The following is a 20,176-nucleotide window of genomic DNA, read 5'->3' on the forward strand; positions in this document are numbered from 1 at the left end:
TAACGAAAACATCTGAGACCCACTAGAAAAATTTCTGGCAATAGCCCAGCAAGTGCCAAATTTGACAGATCAGGACCTACTTCTAAGAAAAGTAGCTAATGATGTGTACCGTAGTTGGGTGAAGCACCTTTGTAAAGTTATGAATCTTGTACAACAGACTACTTTGTTTCCCTCACTGGATTACAAACAACCTTAATTCTGGGTTGTGGTTCAAACCAAACTCCTAATACTAGATGAGGTGCACCATGGGATATATAGAATGAAGTCATTGGAAAAGCATGATTGATGTTGACCAGACATTGATGTTGATATTGAACATGCAGTCTGGCCCTGCAAACTATGCACAAAAAACTGGTCAGCACCAGCAAGGCAATTTCCTCCCACCAGTTCTACTCCAAATCATTCATGAGAGCAGGTACAAATTGGTTTTGTGATTATTTGTTGGGGACATGCTCTTTAATTTTCCATATATTGCCTGGAATGTAATCAAAGGAAGCCGTAGTTACAATTGGGGCATTGCCAACCGTGTTCACTGTTGAGAGGATGACGCACAGCGTAGTATCAGATAATGACCTGCAGTTCATCTGGTAAATTATGCCCTTTTGTTAAAGTAACAGCAATACACCTCAGATCATCACTTTTCAATCAGTGTCTATCTCTAGGGTGGAGTGACTGGTCTGAATATTTACAGCCCACACTAATAAATTGATGACAACGACAGTAGCCTCCAAGGAAGCTATGACACGCATACCTGCTTCTCATCATTACACCTCACCGCACAGCTGCGATTTTACCCTGGCACAGCTGTCAGTCACCTTAGTCAGCAAACATAGAGCTAATATCCATACTTATATGACTGTACTACCTCACTGCACTTGGTTTGCACATTTGGCTATTCACTGGATGGACCAAAGGAGTCATTATTGGCTATAAGGGTTTCCTATGTTCAAGGTGGTGGCCTGACAGGAGCGACTTGTGCGACACTAAAATCAGTTGGAGCTATGACAAGTAAGGGATTACATACCCCTGATACGACCATGTCAGGCCCAAACAAGTAGCTACAGTAGACCAGCACTACAGCTGGCGTAAGTCTATACTACCACATTCTAGTTACATGCAATACCAACCTGGCCAAGGTATCTCAACTAATCCATTAGCTTGTCATATGTACTATCTCAGTGCCTGTGCTGTAGATCCACCTAGTTGAGGTCACAACCAGCAGTGATAAGTGATGAACCAGTGGAGGTCAATCATTTCCCCCAACAGTTGTTGCATCAGCTCTTGCCACCCATTGCCACCAAACATTTGGCCCCAATATCCATTGTTCCTGAGTACCGGACTTCCCCTGCTGTCACCTTGAGGCAATATTAAGGGTACTCATAATCCTTTGCTACTTGTACCACTTCTGCCACTGTGCACCAGTTTAAGGGGGAAGGATTTTGTGTACTTACTATTGAGTTTTATTGAGATATACTAGGCCAGCAAAAGTATAATACAGAATTTCTAGTTCCATCACGGATCGCAAGCAAATGACCCACAGTAAGCATGTACCCTTATAACCAATAATGACTCCTTTGGTTCATCCAGTGCCATTTCGGAAATGCTTCCATCCCTAGCATGAAAGCCAATGATCATGCCCTTTTGCACATCAAATAAAGCACTCAGTTTTCACATTACAAGAAAAAGTGCGCTGTTTTTTGCATCCCCAGACACACTTTATGTACCGTCCACTTCCAGTGCTGTCACCAGTTGTGTGTTAGTGTTTATGGCATTGTGATGTAGAACTCAGTCGGTGCTCACATTAATGTGACTGGACCGTATACATTGCAATTGACACGTTAGATTGCTAAAGTCTTGAGCTGGTTGGAGGTTCCTGCCTACAATGCTCCAAGGATTCTCAGTTGGGAGAGATCCGGCGGGCTTGCTGACCAAGGAAGGGTGTGTTAAACATGAAGATGAGCCATAGAAACTCTCACTGTTTGCAGGCAGGCATTATCTCTCCGAAATGTAACCCCAGAATGGCTTGTATGAAGGACAACAAAATGTGGTTGACAGGCCATGTGCAGTCGGATAGGTATCCCACTGCTGTCTGGGACATCTCCAGACACATCTTCAACCTGGAATTTCAGTGACTGTAGTAGAATTGTCTTCAGTGATGAGTCTTATCTCGAATTAGCCCCAATGATCATCAAAGACATGTCTTGGAGACACCCCTGAAAGTGGTAGGAAACTAACCTGTCACCCACTATGCAATCTGACAACCAGGAGTGATGGCCTGGAGTAAAATTTCTCTTCATAGCAGGTCCCCTTCGGTTGTCATCCATGGCACCCATACAGCACAGTGGTACGTTGACTATATTCTATGCCCTGTTTATTTGCCTTTCATTGTAAGACAGGTTTACATTTTAGCAAGATAATGCCCACTCACACTTGAAGAGAGTTGCTATACTGCTTGTCTTCATGCTTACCTAACCCTACCTTGGCTAGCAAGGTCACTGGATCTCTTCTCAGTTCAGAACATTGGGAGCATTATGGACAGGGCTCTTCAACCATCTTGTAGTTTTGACAATCTAATGTGCCAATTGGAGAGAATTAGGCACAATATTCCTCAGAACGACATCCAACAACTCTATCAATCAGTGCCAAGCTGAATAACAGCTTGCATAAGGGCCAGAAGTGGACCAACAAGCTATCAACTTGCTCAGTTTGTGTAGCTCTTTATCTTGATTAACTCTCCCAATTTTTCTGAAATTGTAATTGTTTGTGTCTGTACATGTGCATCACACCTAACGATTTCTGTCCCATTTGGATAATTGCTTCATGCTGCGTAGTTTTTGTTTTAGAGTGTGTTTCTTGGCCTCGCATTACAATATACATTTGACTCAAGTACTGACATTGTACCCTCACACTCATTGGCCAAACCAGCTGTGGAGTGGATTTAGTCTACAGTGCTCCCGTAGTTGCCATTTGTCTTGATGTTACTCAGCATTTATAGTGTCAGAAGTAACACTACATGTGAAACATTGGTTGATGTATTTTTGCAGAATTGCCTATCCTGTAAATGTCTTATCAGGTAAAGTATCAGATCCTCTCTATCAGTAGGCGTCAAATGGCTTTGCTTAAGAGCCATTATTGACATCGTAGGACTACACCTTGTGCTGCATGGGGGAGGGGGGTAAAATGGCCACGTAAAGACAATTTCAATTTTCACCAAACCATAGTTATTAATAGCTAACCATCTACCCATTTTGACTCTATGTATTATAAGGTATCGCACCAAATATTTTCAAGTGAAAAAGAAAATAATATGTTGGAACTACATGTATTACACGTGGCCAGTTTTCCATACCTAAACGGGTATCGTGGACAGTGCCATTGCAACAGAGTCCGAGGTGTTTTTCTGATTTTTTGGTGCATATTGTAGGCATCTTCATGCCCTAGTGTACGAAAGAAAACCAGTTGGGTGCAGCAGACTGTCTTCAGTCGCACTTTGTGTTAGGCCAAATACAACAGAACAGACATGTTGGCTGAGAGCTTCGTATATAAAAGGATTCAGGTTTTATCGTTTGTATTATGTGTGTTTTGTTGGGAGTAACCAACTCCTATTGGGGTAGAAAACTTATCAAACTGAAATAAATAACAAGGAACTATGTTTGCAGGCAAAAAGGTGTTGTTTAAACATTGATAGTGTTAAAAATTATTATTAGTAAGAATGATAAAATGAATTACTGAGAAATAATGGATCACACTTCCTCTGCCAATCTCACTGACAACAATGGCAGTGTATTTTTGAACTAATGTGACCAGTTCTCGTCAGGCAGCAGTGCTGTTCAGAGCGTAAATATCCAATGGCCACTTTTCCTGTTCTGGCCACTTTACCAAACTTTCCCCTACCAATCTTACTGTTAGTTGCTAACCTACATAAATTAGTATGTTACCTTAATTAATAACAGTAATTGCAATATGAGACACGATCGCAAATGTTTACTGAACGTTTGGAATGTCATGTTTCTTTTACCCATTACATTGTATTGCATCATCCTTAATTTGATTTCATATTACTTGCTACAATCATGTATTACATTTGAAGATGACTGTGTATATAATCCATGTTCATGAATCTGTGTTCCTTCAGTTTGGAATTTATACGATAGCTGCTGATCAGTGCTAGTTGTGCACACTTGTGAGTTGTCAGCACTTGGAGCCAAACAATGAAATATTCCCCCCTCCCTTCTACTAATCCTGCAGTGGCCACGCAACATACCATTCTGCTCTTGGTGTAAGTGGCAGACATCTTTAGCTCATGGCCAAACTCACCAGTCAATTAAAATTAAGTGCATGTTGAAATATTATTGTCGCTGTAAGTATTTCTGGTTGTTACTGAGTGAGAAAAACACACTCAAAGACACTCTTAACATTATTTGATGTTTTTGAATTCTGCTGTTGATAGAAGCAGATTACTCCTATTATGAAATAGGGGTGAGAACCGCAGACCACACAAACGCTTCAGTGACAACTCATCCTAAACATTCACCATCATTGTTACAGTTTGCACAGGGAAATTTAAAGCACAGGCTGCTCAAATGGATTTATACACCTCACTCAGCATTTTCGGGATCTATGCAGGAACACAACTAGTAGTTTAAGTGTTTTGTAAGAATTTCATAAATATCTCTTTTTGAAACTTGAGGAAGCTCATTAGAAAAGGATGAAAATATTAATTTTCTGTTTTCTAGAACTTATGCGTCAACATTCTGTACCAAGTCTTCAGCAGCAACAGATAGTTACCCACTTTTCACCTCAACATGACCGACCATTAGTATGGCCATCTTTGAATGATTTATCCTCTTTTCTTACAAGCCAATCACTCTGTAAGTTTCCTCCATAAACACTATTAATAAACTAATTCATTTTGACAACTTACCTGTCTTTCAAAGGCAGGAAAGGAATCATGGCATATATTTCCCACCTGACAGGTTTTTCAGCTAACTGAACCATTTTAAATAAGTACAAACAAATACATGCATGATCTATGTTTCCATTATGCTGTTGTGGGTAGCCAGAGGACACGGGTACTTAGTGCTGTTTTATGGATTGCTGACTGCAGTGCTGGTAAAAAGTACAGCAATCAGATGCAAATAATGTTTGTTGCAAATTCGGATTTTAGTCAGTGTGTGGCCATCTTCAATGCTAAAGAACATATAAGGAACAAGTTAACATAAGGTAATGTGTATACCTTATTATGTGTACAGTTATATAAGTGAGTCAGTAATAAAGTTTGTATTAGCAGATGTAAGTTAAAATATTACGTTAGTCCCAACTGGTCCATCCATGTCAAAGGTTGAATTCACACTGAGGCCATTGGCTGCTTCTTATTTCGTACCAGTTTACAGCGCCCACTACATGGCATTGCTAAACTATATGTACTTTATTTCCAATCACATGTTTTGTTATTTTATTTCTTGTTTTTTTTTTTTTTTTTTTAAACTCATGCACATACATAAAACAAACTGGCAGTTGTAACTAACAATAGTGTCCAATTTACGAACTTTCAGCATGCTGTAATAATTGTAGGCCAGCAACTTCTGTTAATTGGTGCAACAAAAAACCAGCCAAAGTTGCAAATCTCAATTTTTTTAATAACTCAATAACTAGTTTCTGGCCAGAACTCTCTTTCAAATCATCATAACATAGTCAAAAATGGTACTTCCGAAAATGCAAAAACTATGTCAAAAATATGCAAATGAGCAGTGTGTTTGCACATTTTTTACATAGTTTTTGCATTTATGGAAACACCATTTTTGACTATGTTATGATGATTCGAAAATGGATCCCGGCCTTAAACTAGTCATTGAGTGAATAAAAAATGTGAAATTTGCAACTTTGGGTGTTTTTTTTTTTTTTTGTGTGTGTACTGACAGTGTGTAATGTTTTGCAGTTATACATATATGGTGGTGACAGTGTGTACTAACCAGTGGCATCAGTTATCATTGTACATTTTTACAATTACTTATAGTTTAAAATTACAGCAAATCTTATCCAGAAGACACTCACTAATAAATTTATTTGTCAGATTTTAAGTGCAGCTACAGGAATTAGATTAGACAAAAATGGTGTTATAAGCTATTGGACTAGCAGCTTTATTTCAAACGGACCCAACATTTTTCTGTTTTATAATGTCCTTTCACACAGTTTTCACATAAAAATACATTATAATTTATGCAGTTTGGTGTTAAAACTAATAAACTTCCAGATACACCATGTATAATTGTGGGTAATATATTTGCCACCAAAACTATGTACTCATGTGCAATCTAGGATTAGTTTAATCATAAATAGTTTGTTACTGCCAGATCAATGTGTCTATTGGAAGTCTCTCATAGTATCTGAATCCCACGATTTTTAAATAATTTCCAAAAATGGAAACGTTTTGTGGCCTCCTGCTAATTAACCATTTAACTGCACTGGTCCTTTTAACGTGCACGCCTTTGTACCTGTCCCTGTGTGCTCTGGACAAGTGCCAGGTAGAAGGACTGGTGGCGCATGTAAACACGTTCAGAGCACACAGGGACAGGTACAAAGGTGTGCGCGTTAACACATCTAGAGCAGTTAAAGGGTTAAGCAGTGTCCCACAAGATAGTGCCTGATATTAAAAATTTCAAACTTGTGGAGAGATTAGATTTTTCTGCCACCTCTTTTGAAAAAAATGTGACATGTTTGCCAAAGCTGGCTTCAAGCTGCTTATCATTTTGTCCCACATAGCAAACATCGCAGTTGGGACATCCACTTCTGTAGGTGTCTGATCTATGGAAAACAGTTCTTTTTTCCATACTGTTTTTAAAATACTACCCAGTTTACTTGTGGTACAAAATTCCACATTTACTTTTCTTTTTCTAAAAACGCGATTATCCTGTCGCTAATTTTATCTTAGTATGGTAAACAAATACACTTATTATTTCTGTTGTCCACTACATTGAAACTATTTTCTTTTTGCCATTTGTTCACTATGTTGTTAATGTAATTATATGGGTAAGTTATTAACACTTTGGATTTAACCCTGTTTAAATAAATTTATTAATATAGATCTTTTGGATAGGACTTACTGTATTTTTAAACTGTATGTAACTAAAAATATACAGCAGTAACTGATGCCACTTGTCACCTAACACAGTCACTATCATGTATGTGTAACTTTAAAACATTAGAGACTTTTTTTAGTTAATATATTTTGGCAATCCATCATGTATGTAGAGGACACTGTAAACTGATATGACATACATGGAAGCCAGCAGCCTCAGTGTGAACTCAGTCTCTGACATTGATAGTCCAGTTGGGACTGTGTTTATGTATAAATGGTTGTAATGTTTTAAGTGGTATCTGCTGTTATGTATTTTATTATTAACTCACAAGTAAAACTTATACAACTGAACATATACTAAAGGATGCATGTCACCTTATCGTAATGGTTTTTTTGTATGTGTTTAAACACGGAAGATGGCCACACAGTGATCAAAATCTGGATTTGCAATAAACATTATTTGCGACTGATTGCTGTACTTATTACCACTTGATGTTTATCTGTACCATGTTGTTGTATCCAGATGATGCAGAGCTAAAATTGGCCAGATTCAGACAATTCTTTGGAACTATACAATCTACATTACAACATAACATATGGAAAGAAACACTAATTAAACCATACAAAGTAATAGTGTTGCCTTTGCTGCTGTCTGGTAGTGAATGTTGGATCCTAACATATGATCAATTACATTGAAACGAATCATCAGACAGGAAGGTCCTTCACTTTGTAGTGGTATATTCATTGTTGGACCATAAAATAAATACCGATATTAGACAAGAACTAAATATTGAACACATGGGAAAAAAAGAAAGAAGGAAGACGGAATGACCATGTCCAACATATGTTTAATGATAGGCTAACTGAAGCTGCAATGCAGTATAACCCAACTGGCAAGAGGAACGTTAAATGTCCCCAAAGATGGTGGCATGAACAATTCTGAGACAAAATAGGGTAAAAGGCCTAACTCTTGGTGGTGCTGGTCTGTATCACCAGTTAAATATTTGTTGGGTGCATTTAATTTGTTCTGCGTTGCGGTAGATACTTAAATCCTGCCTGATTCAGCATCATGTCCCTTATCCTGTAATTTACACATTGTTGTCTCAACTTTCATTTGTCAGCAGTTGCTTCCACCTTCCTCTATGATAATAACTACTATCTATATTAACTATTTTAGTTATATATATAGTTGAGGTTAAGGACTGCATGTGAATGGAAGGTCCATGAACCACCACCACCACCACCACCACCACCACCACCTCCTCCTCTTCCTCCTCCTCCTCCTCCTCCTCCTCATTTTTTTTCCACTGATGACTTTATGCTGTTTGCCTCTAATGCATATAAGATTCATCAGTGAATAGAACAAGTCCGAAAGTCAGTCTAATTGGTCTGTTTTTATAAGACTACAATGAAGTATAGTCATCAAATCAAGAAGAAAAATGTGCACACAAACAGTGGAGTCACAGAACCAGTTGATGAATAGTTGTAATTAGAGCACTTAAAGATGGTGACTGAACGGACAGCAGTAGAAATAAAGCAGAAGAGTAGAACTGGCCGTGAGTGCTTTTGGTAAATAAACAGTTTTCAAAATAAAGTTTCTGGTTTATTCAATATTGAAAGTTCATAATATAATATTACCAGTTGCGACTTCAGTAGAGAGAAAAGCACTTTAAATGAAAAAAATTCAAAAATTGAGGGTTGCTTGACAAATAATGGAGATATGCTTTTCGGGGACTACTGGAAGAGAGAGAGAAACAAAATTTATCAGAGGCCAGAGGGAAGTGAAAGATGTGATAATGACAGTAATGAAATTGAAATGGGATTGGATGGGACATGTATCCAGGCAAACATATTTAGCGAGAAAACTATTTGAAGATTTACAAGTAGTAAGAAAATGACTGAGGCAATGACCAAATGGAAGGTGTGCGAATATCGTTAGAAAACATGCATGAGCATGATTATTACGTAAGACCGTAGTGTATGCAAAAGTCCAGTAGACATCATTGTCCGCCAAGTAGTTGTTACATGGCTCATACTGATGTTAGGTTTATGACTTAAGACTTTATACTGCAACAAATACACAAGCCAGGTTAGTGAGGGAAGGGAAAATGTTTGCTGCATGAGTATCACAGAAAACAGCAGTCAAAATAAATTAATGCTACAGAAGTGGGACAAGTTATTGGATAAAAAAGAAATACATGAGTTTGGCTTTAAAAAAAAAGTAGCTTAAAAATTATGCAGCATAAATTTGATACTTAAACAATAAGAATGTTATGTTGCATGTTTTGACGTGTGTTGACTGCTCCAGGAAGAACTTATTGTAGGTTTTCCTGGCAGGTCAGGAATTTAAGCTGCTTACAGCTGCATAACGCAGTACAGTATTATGTAATTATATTAATTCTCATTAAGTTTATGAAATTCAGACTGCATGAAAGAATGTAAACTATGGATTTAAATTATTACAGTTTCTGTGCAATTTCATTATGCAAGGGTGGTGAGTATTTTCGCATTTTATTTTGTTGCTTGGTTTTACAATATGTGAAATTCAATTGAAGTGCTTGTGTCTGCCCATTTAATGACATTAGTGGGTTCAAACTCCTATAACTGTATCCTTGGGGTAATGCTTAATGTTTGAGTCCCCAATACCTGGCAAATTCATCCTCTGTACCTGTCTAGAATCTTCAGAGAGAGCAGACCCAGTCCCAAGTGTTCTCTCACTAGTGAGCGAGGCTTCACATCTGTTTTTAAAGGCATAAGGAGACAACCGTATTGCTACTACCCACTTTTGCCTTCTGTCCAGGAATACGCAGCCTTGCCACTATTTGCCATTCACACTTAGGTGAGTGTGAACCAATCAGGTCAGGTGTATTGGAAGGCATTACAACATCAAAGATCCCAGGTGTTGCTAGAGACGCCAAAGGCAACACATCTTTCTCTGCTGATGCTTCAATGCTACTGCAGTTCAGGGCAGCAGCCAAAAGTCTTTAGACTGTGACCAATGTAGTTTCCAACCATTTCCAGGTGCTGGCCAGTTCCATCAGCTTCCATGTGCAACAGCCACAGTTCTTACTATTTTTAACTGCATGCAGCTATACATAAAAAAAAAAAAATTCTTCTTACCCAGCAGTCACTAAGATACTAGCTTTATACTGACATCACACATTAATATTGTAAGCTTAACCCAATCAGGTATATCTTTGCTTGGTGAAGTGCCCTTGTCACTTGTTGCTATAATATTGTCACTTGTTGCTATAATACACAAGGGTGGTTTGAAAAGTTCTCAGAATCACCACGAGAGGTCAGCGTTAGCACGACGAGTTGTTCACATGATATTCATTGGTCTGTTGCCTGTAAACATGTGCCACGTCACTGCTCTTGGAAGAGCACTGTGGTGGTGATGTGCCTCTGTTGTTGTTCCCGCGTAGTGATTTGCGAAGATGGAAAAAATCGAGATTCGAGCAGTGATTAAGTACTTCGTAAAGAAAGGCATGAAAGCAAAGGACATTCATGCTGATTTCCAGAATACACAGGGGGACTCGGCTCCTTCATATTCAACTGTTACCATGTTAACAAATGAATTTAAATTTGGTCGGGAGAGCTTAGATGATGATCTGTGCAGTGGTCAGCGAGATGTGTCACTACTCCACAAGTTATTGCAAAAGTGCATAAAATGGTCATGGAGGATTGTCGATTGAAAGTGCATGATATTGTTCATGCTTTCCAGATGTCATCTGAAGGGGTATATCACATTTTAACTGAAGAATTAGAAATGAAAAAAAATTATCTGGAAGATTGGTGCCATGACTATTGACGCTGGATCAAAAAATCATGAGAATGGACATATCAGAACAATGTTTGGCCCATTTTAGGATAAACAAACAAGAATTTTTGTGCCAGTTTGTGATCACAGATGAAGCTTGGGTGCACTACTATACCCCAGACACAAAACAACAGTCAAAGCAGTGGAAACCTGCTGTTCCTCCGCTACCAAAGAAAGCAAAGACAATTTCTTCAGCAGGAAAGAACATGGTGTCAGTGTCCTGGGATGCTAAGGGGATTCTGTTTGTAGATTATCTCCTTACTGGGCAAACAATTACTGGAGAATATTATGTTAACCTACTGCACAAATTGCAACAAAGTATATGCAAAAAAAGACCTGGTTTAGTAAGGAAGAGAGTTATCTTCCATCAAGACAAAGCGCGCCTGTACATGTGTTGTCGCCATGGCAGAATTACACGAACTAAGGTATGAATTGTTGCCACACCTACCTTATTCACCTGATATCACTCCATCAGACTTCCATCTCTTCCCAAAACTGAAATTTTTTTTTGGTAGATGAAGATTAACTTCAAGTGAAGAATTGATAGCCGTAGTTGACAACTATTTCGCAGGCCTGAAGGAAACTAATTTTCGTTATGGGATTAAGGCTCTGGAACATCATTGGACCAAGTGCATTAATGTACAAGGAGACTACATTCAAAAATAAAAAAAAAGTTTCAGTGATAAAAGTACTTTTTTTCTATTTTGTTCCGAGAACATTTCAAACCACCCTCGTAGCTTGCTTAAACTGCTGCCTGTCTTGAACTTTTGTCCTTATCATTCCCCTGTTAATATTAACACATTACAGTACATGAACTATTGCAACATATTTATAAAATTTATGTCTCTTGAAAAGTTGGCTTTTGAGGTCTGCCTAGTAGATGTCTCAGTGCTTCACTGTTCATCTGTCCATAATACGCTGTCCAAAGGTGTGCATAATGATGATGTGTGTTATACTTCCTTTTAGAATTGAATAAGTTGTGGGGTACAAGATGTTGATGACATGAAATCTTTTTGTGTCAGCAGTTTCATCATCATATTTTATGTCAGTTTCAACATCATATTTTATATCAGTTTCAGCATCATTTTTATGTTCATTTTGACATCATGCTGCCAGGGACAGTGAGAATGCTCTCAACCCTTCGCCCTCAAGATCTCCAAGGACACGGACACACGCGCACACACACACACACACACACACACACACACACACACACTACAATTGATAGGGTGAGCAACAGTCTGTGACTGCTAATGGCATTGTAGCATATGGGAAAGGATCATTATTGAGTGGCTGTAGCGAGAGACAGAATTTCTGTTTAGTGTAATGTATGGTAGCTTGCTTGACACATGGAAGACTGTAAATGAGTGCAGATGAGTAAGAAAAATATCCTGTAATGTTAGAATACAGTATTAATGGTGTGTTGCTTGACACAGTCATGTTGTTTAAATATGTAGATGTAATGTTGCAAAGCAGCTTGAAATGGATGTATCATGTAAGGTCAGTTGTAGAGAAGGTGAATGGCTGACTTTAGTTTATTTGGAGAATTTAGGAAAGTGTAGCTTATCTGTGGAAGAGAGAGCATGCAGAACACTTATGCAGTTCTTTCTGGAATAGTAGTCAGGTGTTTGGGAGCTGCTATCAGGTAGGATTAAAGAAAGACATTAAAGTTATTAGAGGCATGCTACTAGATAGTGTTATCAGCTGGTTCACTCAGCATCTGAGTGTTACAGAAATACTCTGTGAATTCAAATGGTGATCACTGGAGGGAGAACAACACACTTTTTGTGAGACACTGTTGACAAAATTCAGGTAACTGGCATTTGTGGCTGACAGCAGAATGAGTGTACTGCTGACAGCATACATTTCACATAGGGGCTCATATGGGGGCATGTAGACAGCCGTTTTTCTGTTGCTCTGTTGTGAGTGGAACAGAAAGGGAAATGCCTAGCAGTGATACAAGGTATGCTTCACCATGCACCCTGCACCATATGGTGGCTTGCAGAGTACAGATGTAGATTTAGTGGAGCCAAGATTTTGCCTTAAACATGTGCTTCAATTTTATGTACTTTGCCTTGGAAGCATGTCTCCCCAGACCATTTCAGTGCTTTCCAAAGTTGCTACAAATGTGAGATAAACCGTATAAGCTACTGAAGATAAGTGAAGCATTTGAAACTGGTTTTTCAAAGTAAAATTATCATTATCTACTGATTGGTTGCTGTCTTTACTGTGTTGTTTATTCTAGAAACTGGCACAGGTTCAATAAATATCAGTGTAATCTGTTACCACTGATTAACAGCAGCCAAAAGCGTACTCTGCTCATGCTCTGGTAAACTTAACTGAAAAATGTTGGTTTGTTAGCCCTTTTAAAAGGTATGTTCATACCTTTAGTTTTGAGTATGTGTCTGTTCCAATAACAGATGAGGAAAAATATTGTTTTGTGGCAATACAGATAAAATAAGTACTTGAGGGCAGTTTATACTGCAGAATGCAAGATACTGAATATTGCTTTAACTATTTTATGTTTGCTATTTAGTTTGATCTCTGACGTTGTTTTTTTTTTTCAAGTCTTCAGTGGGTCATTAATTAGCTTATTAATAACAGCCTGCAAACATTGTCATCTTTCTGAAGACTAATACTCATATTTAAATGTGGCCTGCTTCTGTATTTGTTTATAATGCATTTCTGTGCATATTATAGTTATAAAAGCAGTCTTACCCTTGTAAATATAAAATATTAGTTAAATAAATCATCAGTTCATATTATTTTTTCTGCATTCATGCAGAACATGACATGTAGGCAAAAATTATTTATTTTTTTGAGTATCATGGTATGGTTTTACTCAAATCACTCTTATGCATTGGAATGTGGGTGGTGCTGACAAGTACAAAGATCCTTTGCTTAACCATAGATCCCTGCAAAAATCTTGAACACATTCATAATGGCTAGTAACAATTTAAAGGGCTATTACTTCTAATGTAATCAACCATTCTTTCCTGCCTTTAAGTCTACAGACATTATACCCTTGAAGACTGCCCGACAATCCATCTGTTTCACATTGCTGATTACTCATTATTGCTTCATATATAAGGGGAAGTCAAATCAAAATGAGCATAGTGTGCACGTTGGTAGTGCAGGTGGCTGTGTGCGTTGAAGTGCCCTCCATTGGCAGTCAGGAAAGAACAGGGTGATGCTCACCTCTGTGCCATTTGTCTGTTAAACATGGTTGACGTGAGGCCAATGAATTGAATGTGTGTTTGACTTTACTATGGATTCTGGGAGAGAGGAACAGCAAGGAGCAGTTTTTTACTGCAGAAGGATTGTCAGGAAGGGAAGTTCATGCCTGAATGAGTGCTGTATATGACAAACACAGCACGTCATGTGCACGTGTGATTGCATTGAATAAACACTTTTGAGGAGGTTGGGTGTCATATCATTACTGCAGTGGGTGTTCCGTCACAAATGACCAATGCCAGAGGGTGTTAGATATTTGCCTCGTGTTGGGCATCAGTCACAGTACTGCTCACACCATCATGACAGAGCATCTGAAGTTCTGGAAAATCTGTGTGCAGCTGGTTCCCCACAGCCTAACAGAGTAGCAGAAGTTGAACAGAATGTCTATATCACTGCAGCACTTGGAACAGTATCACAGTGAAGAATATTGTGTCCTGTCCCAGACTGTCAGAGGTGGTGAAACGTCATTATTTTGAGTTAGAGTGTGTCAGAACCAACAGTGGAAACATGTGAATGCCCTCCTACCGTGGTAAATGGACACTTTGCAAAAACGTGAATCAGGCTATCGAGTCCAAATGCCTAAGAATGTTGATGGAGGGCATGGCTGTGTTGCAGGGTAATGTCCACCAATGTTTTGCAAGGTTTGTTTTGACTATACTGCAGAAATTTCACTGGGAAGTTCGTACACATCCTCCATACAGTCCCAACGTCTCCCCAACCAATTTCCATACTTTTGAAACCATGAAGAAGACATTCGTGGCTATCAAGTTGCTTCAGACGTAACAGTGCAATGCCTGGGTACAAAAATTGTTCCGTGGGAAACTGCATTTTTCCACAAAAGCATTGACCATCTTGTCTGACAGTGGGATAAAAGTATTAAATGTTACTGTGATTACTTTCGAAATAATAAAGAAATTACTTACTACTTTCCATCTGTCTCATTTTCATTTGACTGCCACTTATGGATAGACCTGCCAAATAATAGAGGATATATTATCCACTTCCTATGTCTGTGTACTTGCTTGTGTGCTTGTCTCATGAATGCTTTGTACGTATCTTCAATATTTGTAAAATGACTGCACAGTAATTAATCCCTTTCACAATTTTGCATGTATGTTGTGTCCATTACTCACATCCTTAACACATTTTTTGTTCTGCATTGCATGTTAACAAATGCTTCAAGAAATATGTCCCGATTTTCTTCATCAGGAACTCAAGGCAGTAAAAAAGGTATGTGATTTAGCTCATATTTTTCAGTAATATGTCTTACAGGTATCTCTTTATTTATTATAATACTTTTTATGTGACTCCCTCATGGCTTGGGTCATACCTTGAGCAATGACAACACAAGAGTTTGGGAATACTGTATCTGTCATTATTGGACAATACAACAGTTATTTGTGGTATTTTATGTTGACTGTGTTCCACAGCAGTGGTAAAAATGACATCATGTAACACTTCAAGTTGATTTTCAATTTTTTGATGGTGCGACCAGTTTTGATTAGAGACAGTTATCCAGCACAGATTTTTGTGAACATCAAGAGTAGCACACACACACACACACACACACACACACACACACACACACACACACACACACACACAGACACACACACAATGCCAAAAATATATCATCTCTAAATAATGTTTAGTCATGCAGAGAGAGATGCATGGCAGGTTAATGCTGTCATGTTATACTGAGGCTGGAGTGTTCAGCCATAGTTGAAGACAAATAAACTCTTCATGCTTAGGGATCCATGATATAACAAAATTGGCAGCTTATAAAAGAAAGCTACTTCCACAGAGTTCACATATCACATAGCTTTAAACTTAAGCTTTTAGTCCAATTTAGTCATGTAGTTTGATGATGGAAGTTATATACATTACTGAAGAGAGAGCAAATGAGAAGATATTCATGCAGTTTTGTAATTATATGGCTCACAATAATTATGATAAAGAGAAAAATGAGCAGTGGTATAAGGAAAAGAGAGATTGCTACTGGCCGTAAAGATGATGCATTGAGTTAGACAGGCACAATGAAAGGACACTTACGCATTAGCTTTTGGCCAAAGCCGTCATCAGAATAGGAAACACACACACACACACACACACATTTATTCACACAAGCATACATGGCCACCATCTATGGCATGCAGAGACCAGCCCGTACTGGTTATCGAGTGTGTGTGTGTGTGTGTTCCTTATCTGAAGAAGGCTTTAGCCAAAAGCTAATGTGTAATGGTCTGTTTGTCGTGCCTGTGTGTAACTACTCAACATGTCATGTTTATAGTGAGTAGCAATCTATCTGTTCCTTATATTGTTAATATTCGACCCTGGATTTTCCAGTGTTTGAAATCAGCAGTGATATTTATTAGAGGGTATACCTGTGGCACAGGCCCTATTCAAAATTTAGATGGATTAGAGATACTAACTAAATCTTTTTTACACAATTACAGCATCAGCGGGAGCAGTGGATGAGGAGCATTTTGTGAAAGTTTTTGAGGAAGTTCAACCAGCCACAATTTTCACTGCGCGAGAATTGGAAGAAGAGCTGACCAAAATAACTGACATAATTAATGATCCAAATAATGATTGGTCAAAACGTGTTGAGGCGGTTAGTAATGTGATGATTAGGATTATAAGTGTTAATAAAATTTATTTCTTAAAATAAGTAAAAACTTTTGTGTATTTCAGTTGAAAAAACTACGATCTGTTGTAATGGCTGGAGCTGCTAAGCATCAGGAATTTTTCAAACACTTACGTTTAATGGAGACACCATTTTTAGGAGTTTTGAAAGATCTGAGGTTAGTACTTAAACTTTGCTCTTTTTAAATTTCTCTCTGAAGTGCAAGTTTCTCTCAAGCTCTGAGATGTCTTTTTTTTGATAAACAAGAGAATTGTTAATGATTCTGCGTGGAATTGTGAGAGTGATATTAATAGTTTTTGGTTGCTCAGTTAATCAGTGGTTCAACAAAATTGTGTATCAGAAATCGTGTGACACACACATTTCATGAATGAAGCTGTTCATGGCTACCTTATTGCTGTGATAATTTTGTTAGTGTATTTGGGCCTTTCGGCCGTATTACTGAACATGTGAATGAATTATTGAGAGGTATTGGATTGTTAATGAAATGTTGGAGTTTATTGAATAGGAAGAGTAGATAGGGGAATGTAAAGCACAAACATTGAAACACACTGAGCCACAGGACTCGGTCCTTAAGGCATAGAACTTGCATGTGGAAAGAGCAGGATTCAAATCCCCAACCAACCATTCAGATTTAGGTTTTTCTTGGTTCCTGAATCATTTGAGTACTGGAATAATTTTATTGAAACAGCCATGGCAAATTTCCCAAAATCACTTAATGCAAATGCCAGAATGGGTCTTTTGATATGGGCACTACTAATTTCTTGAGGCACATGCCGAACTGGGTATTTTGAAATGGACACTTCTGATTTCTTTTGCTGTCTAAACCCTATCCAAAGTTGTGCACCATTTTTACTAACCTTGCCACTGATAGGATGTTGAACCCTAATCTTCTTTGGGAAACAAAGTAGACAAAGTGTATATGATGAAATAAAAATGTAGAAAAGCTTGTGATGATACGCAGTAACAGTGATAATACTGCTAGTGTAAATATTGCAGTAACTAGATATACATTCAATATTAACAGTTAAGAAAGCAGAAAAATAAAGTGTGCCTTTGGCACTGAAAGAGTCTTCATGGATGTTGTGTGGTCCAGTGAGAAAGGAAAAAAAATGACTATAAAGAATGCCAGAATGAGATTTTCACTTTACAGCAGAGTGTGCGCTGATATGAAACTTCCTGGCAGGTTAAAACTGTGTGCCGGACCGGATCCCCCTCCAGGTAGATCACTTCCTTACATTGAACTGTCTACCTTACTCCAGCAACTGCCTCTGTTTCTCCTCTTCGACTTCAGTGTTCACCACCCACTGTGGGTGGGTGGTGCCACTTCAATGGGTAGGGTCTCTTAATTGACCAGCTTATTATGGACCTCGATTTGTGTCCCCTCAATGACAGTTCCCCTTCAGTGCAGCTCATGGCACCTTTATTGCTATCAATCTCATCGTCTCCTCCTATGCTCTCGTGGCTTCCCTACACAGGTCATCCCATGGTGACCTTTGTGACAGTGACCACTTTTTCTGGTGATTCTATTGTTCCCCTGCTGCCGTCAGGCCCCAACGTTGGGCATTCTACAGGGCCAGTTGGCTTTTATATACACTCCTGGAAATGGAAAAAAGAACACATTGACACCGGTGTGTCAGACCCACCATACTTGCTCCGGACACTGCGAGAGGGCTGTACAAGCAATGATCACACGCACGGCACAGCGGACACACCAGGAACCGCGGTGTTGGCCGTCGAATGGCGCTAGCTGCGCAGCATTTGTGCACCGCCGCCGTCAGTGTCAGCCAGTTTGCCGTGGCATACGGAGCTCCATCGCAGTCTTTAACACTGGTAGCATGCCGCGACAGCGTGGATGTGAACCGTATGTGCAGTTGACGGACTTTGAGCGAGGGCGTATAGTGGGCATGCGGGAGGCCGGGTGGACGTACCGCCGAATTGCTCAACACGTGGGGCGTGAGGTCTCCACAGTACATCGATGTTGTCGCCAGTGGTCGGCGGAAGGTGCACGTGCCCGTCGACCTGGGACCGGACCGCAGCGACGCACGGATGCACGCCAAGACCGTAGGATCCTACGCAGTGCCGTAGGGGACCGCACCGCCACTTCCCAGCAAATTAGGGACACTGTTGCTCGTGGGGTATCGGCGAGGACCATTCGCAACCGTCTCCATGAAGCTGGGCTACGGTCCCGCACACCGTTAGGCCGTCTTCCGCTCACGCCCCAACATCGTGCAGCCCGCCTCCAGTGGTGTCGCGACAGGCGTGAATGGAGGGACGAATGGAGACGTGTCGTCTTCAGCGATGAGAGTCGCTTCTGCCTTGGTGCCAATGATGGTCGTATGCGTGTTTGGCGCCGTGCAGGTGAGCGCCACAATCAGGACTGCATACGACCGAGGCACACAGGACCAACACCCGGCATCATGGTGTGGGGAGTGATCTCCTACACTGGCCGTACACCACTGGTGATCGTCGAGGGGACACTGAATAGTGCACGGTACATCCAAACCGTCATCGAACCCATCGTTCTACCATTCCTAGACCGGCAAGGGAACTTGCTGTTCCAACAGGACAATGCACGTCCGCATGTATCCCGTGCCACCCAACGTGTTCTAGAAGGTGTAAGTTAACTACCCTGGCCAGCAAGATCTCCGGATCTGTCCCCCATTGAGCATGTTTGGGACTGGATGAAGCGTCGTCTCACGCGGTCTGCACGTCCAGCACGAACGCTGGTCCAACTGAGGCGCCAGGTGGAAATTGCATGGCAAGCCGTTCCACAGGACTACATCCAGCATCTCTACGATCGTCTCCATGGGAGAATAGCAGCCTGCATTGCTGCGAAAGGTGAATATACACTGTACTAGTGCCGACATTGTGCATGCTCTGTTGCCTGTGTCTATGTGCCTGTGGTTCTGTCAGTGTGATCATGTGATGTATCTGACCCCAGGAATGTGTCAATAAAGTTTCCCCTTCCTGGGACAATGAATTCACGGTGTTCTTATTTCAATTTCCAGGAGTGTATGTCTGCTGTGCACTTCGACACCTCCCTCTTGAATTCCATTGGTGCAGTCGTGCAAGGCATCTCTGCCATTATCTTTGTGCTACTGGCACTGCTGTCACCCTCGTTGTCGACCGGTACCGTGGTGGACTAAGAATGTCGCAGTCGCTGTCCAGGACCACCGATGGGCGCTGCAGCAATTATGACGACACCTTTCACAGACCGACCTTCTCACTTTTAAGTGTCTCCATGCTAAGGCTCGTTACCTTATTAAGCAGAGTGAAAAGGAATGCTGGGAGCGCTGTGTTTCCTCCTTGGGGATGTATGCCTCTTCATCACAGGTTTGGTCAAAGCTCCGTAGCCTTCAGGGCGGCTAACAACAGTCAGCTGTCCAGGGTCTTAACC

General features: G+C 40.0%; 1 protein-coding gene across 1 annotated transcript in view; it reads left to right on the plus strand.

Moving 5' to 3' along the window:
- Nucleotides 1-20,176, plus strand: part of LOC126449166 (CLIP-associating protein 1-like) — a 292,116-nt gene that overhangs the window by 106,129 nt on the left and 165,811 nt on the right. The window contains 3 exon segments of the mRNA XM_050091012.1: nucleotides 15,342-15,362; nucleotides 16,589-16,746; nucleotides 16,827-16,936. Coding sequence (XP_049946969.1) covers nucleotides 15,342-15,362; nucleotides 16,589-16,746; nucleotides 16,827-16,936 — 289 coding nt within the window.

Source organism: Schistocerca serialis, unplaced genomic scaffold, assembly GCF_023864345.2.
Source record: "Schistocerca serialis cubense isolate TAMUIC-IGC-003099 unplaced genomic scaffold, iqSchSeri2.2 HiC_scaffold_710, whole genome shotgun sequence".
Taxonomy (NCBI): Eukaryota; Metazoa; Arthropoda; class Insecta; order Orthoptera; family Acrididae; genus Schistocerca; species Schistocerca serialis.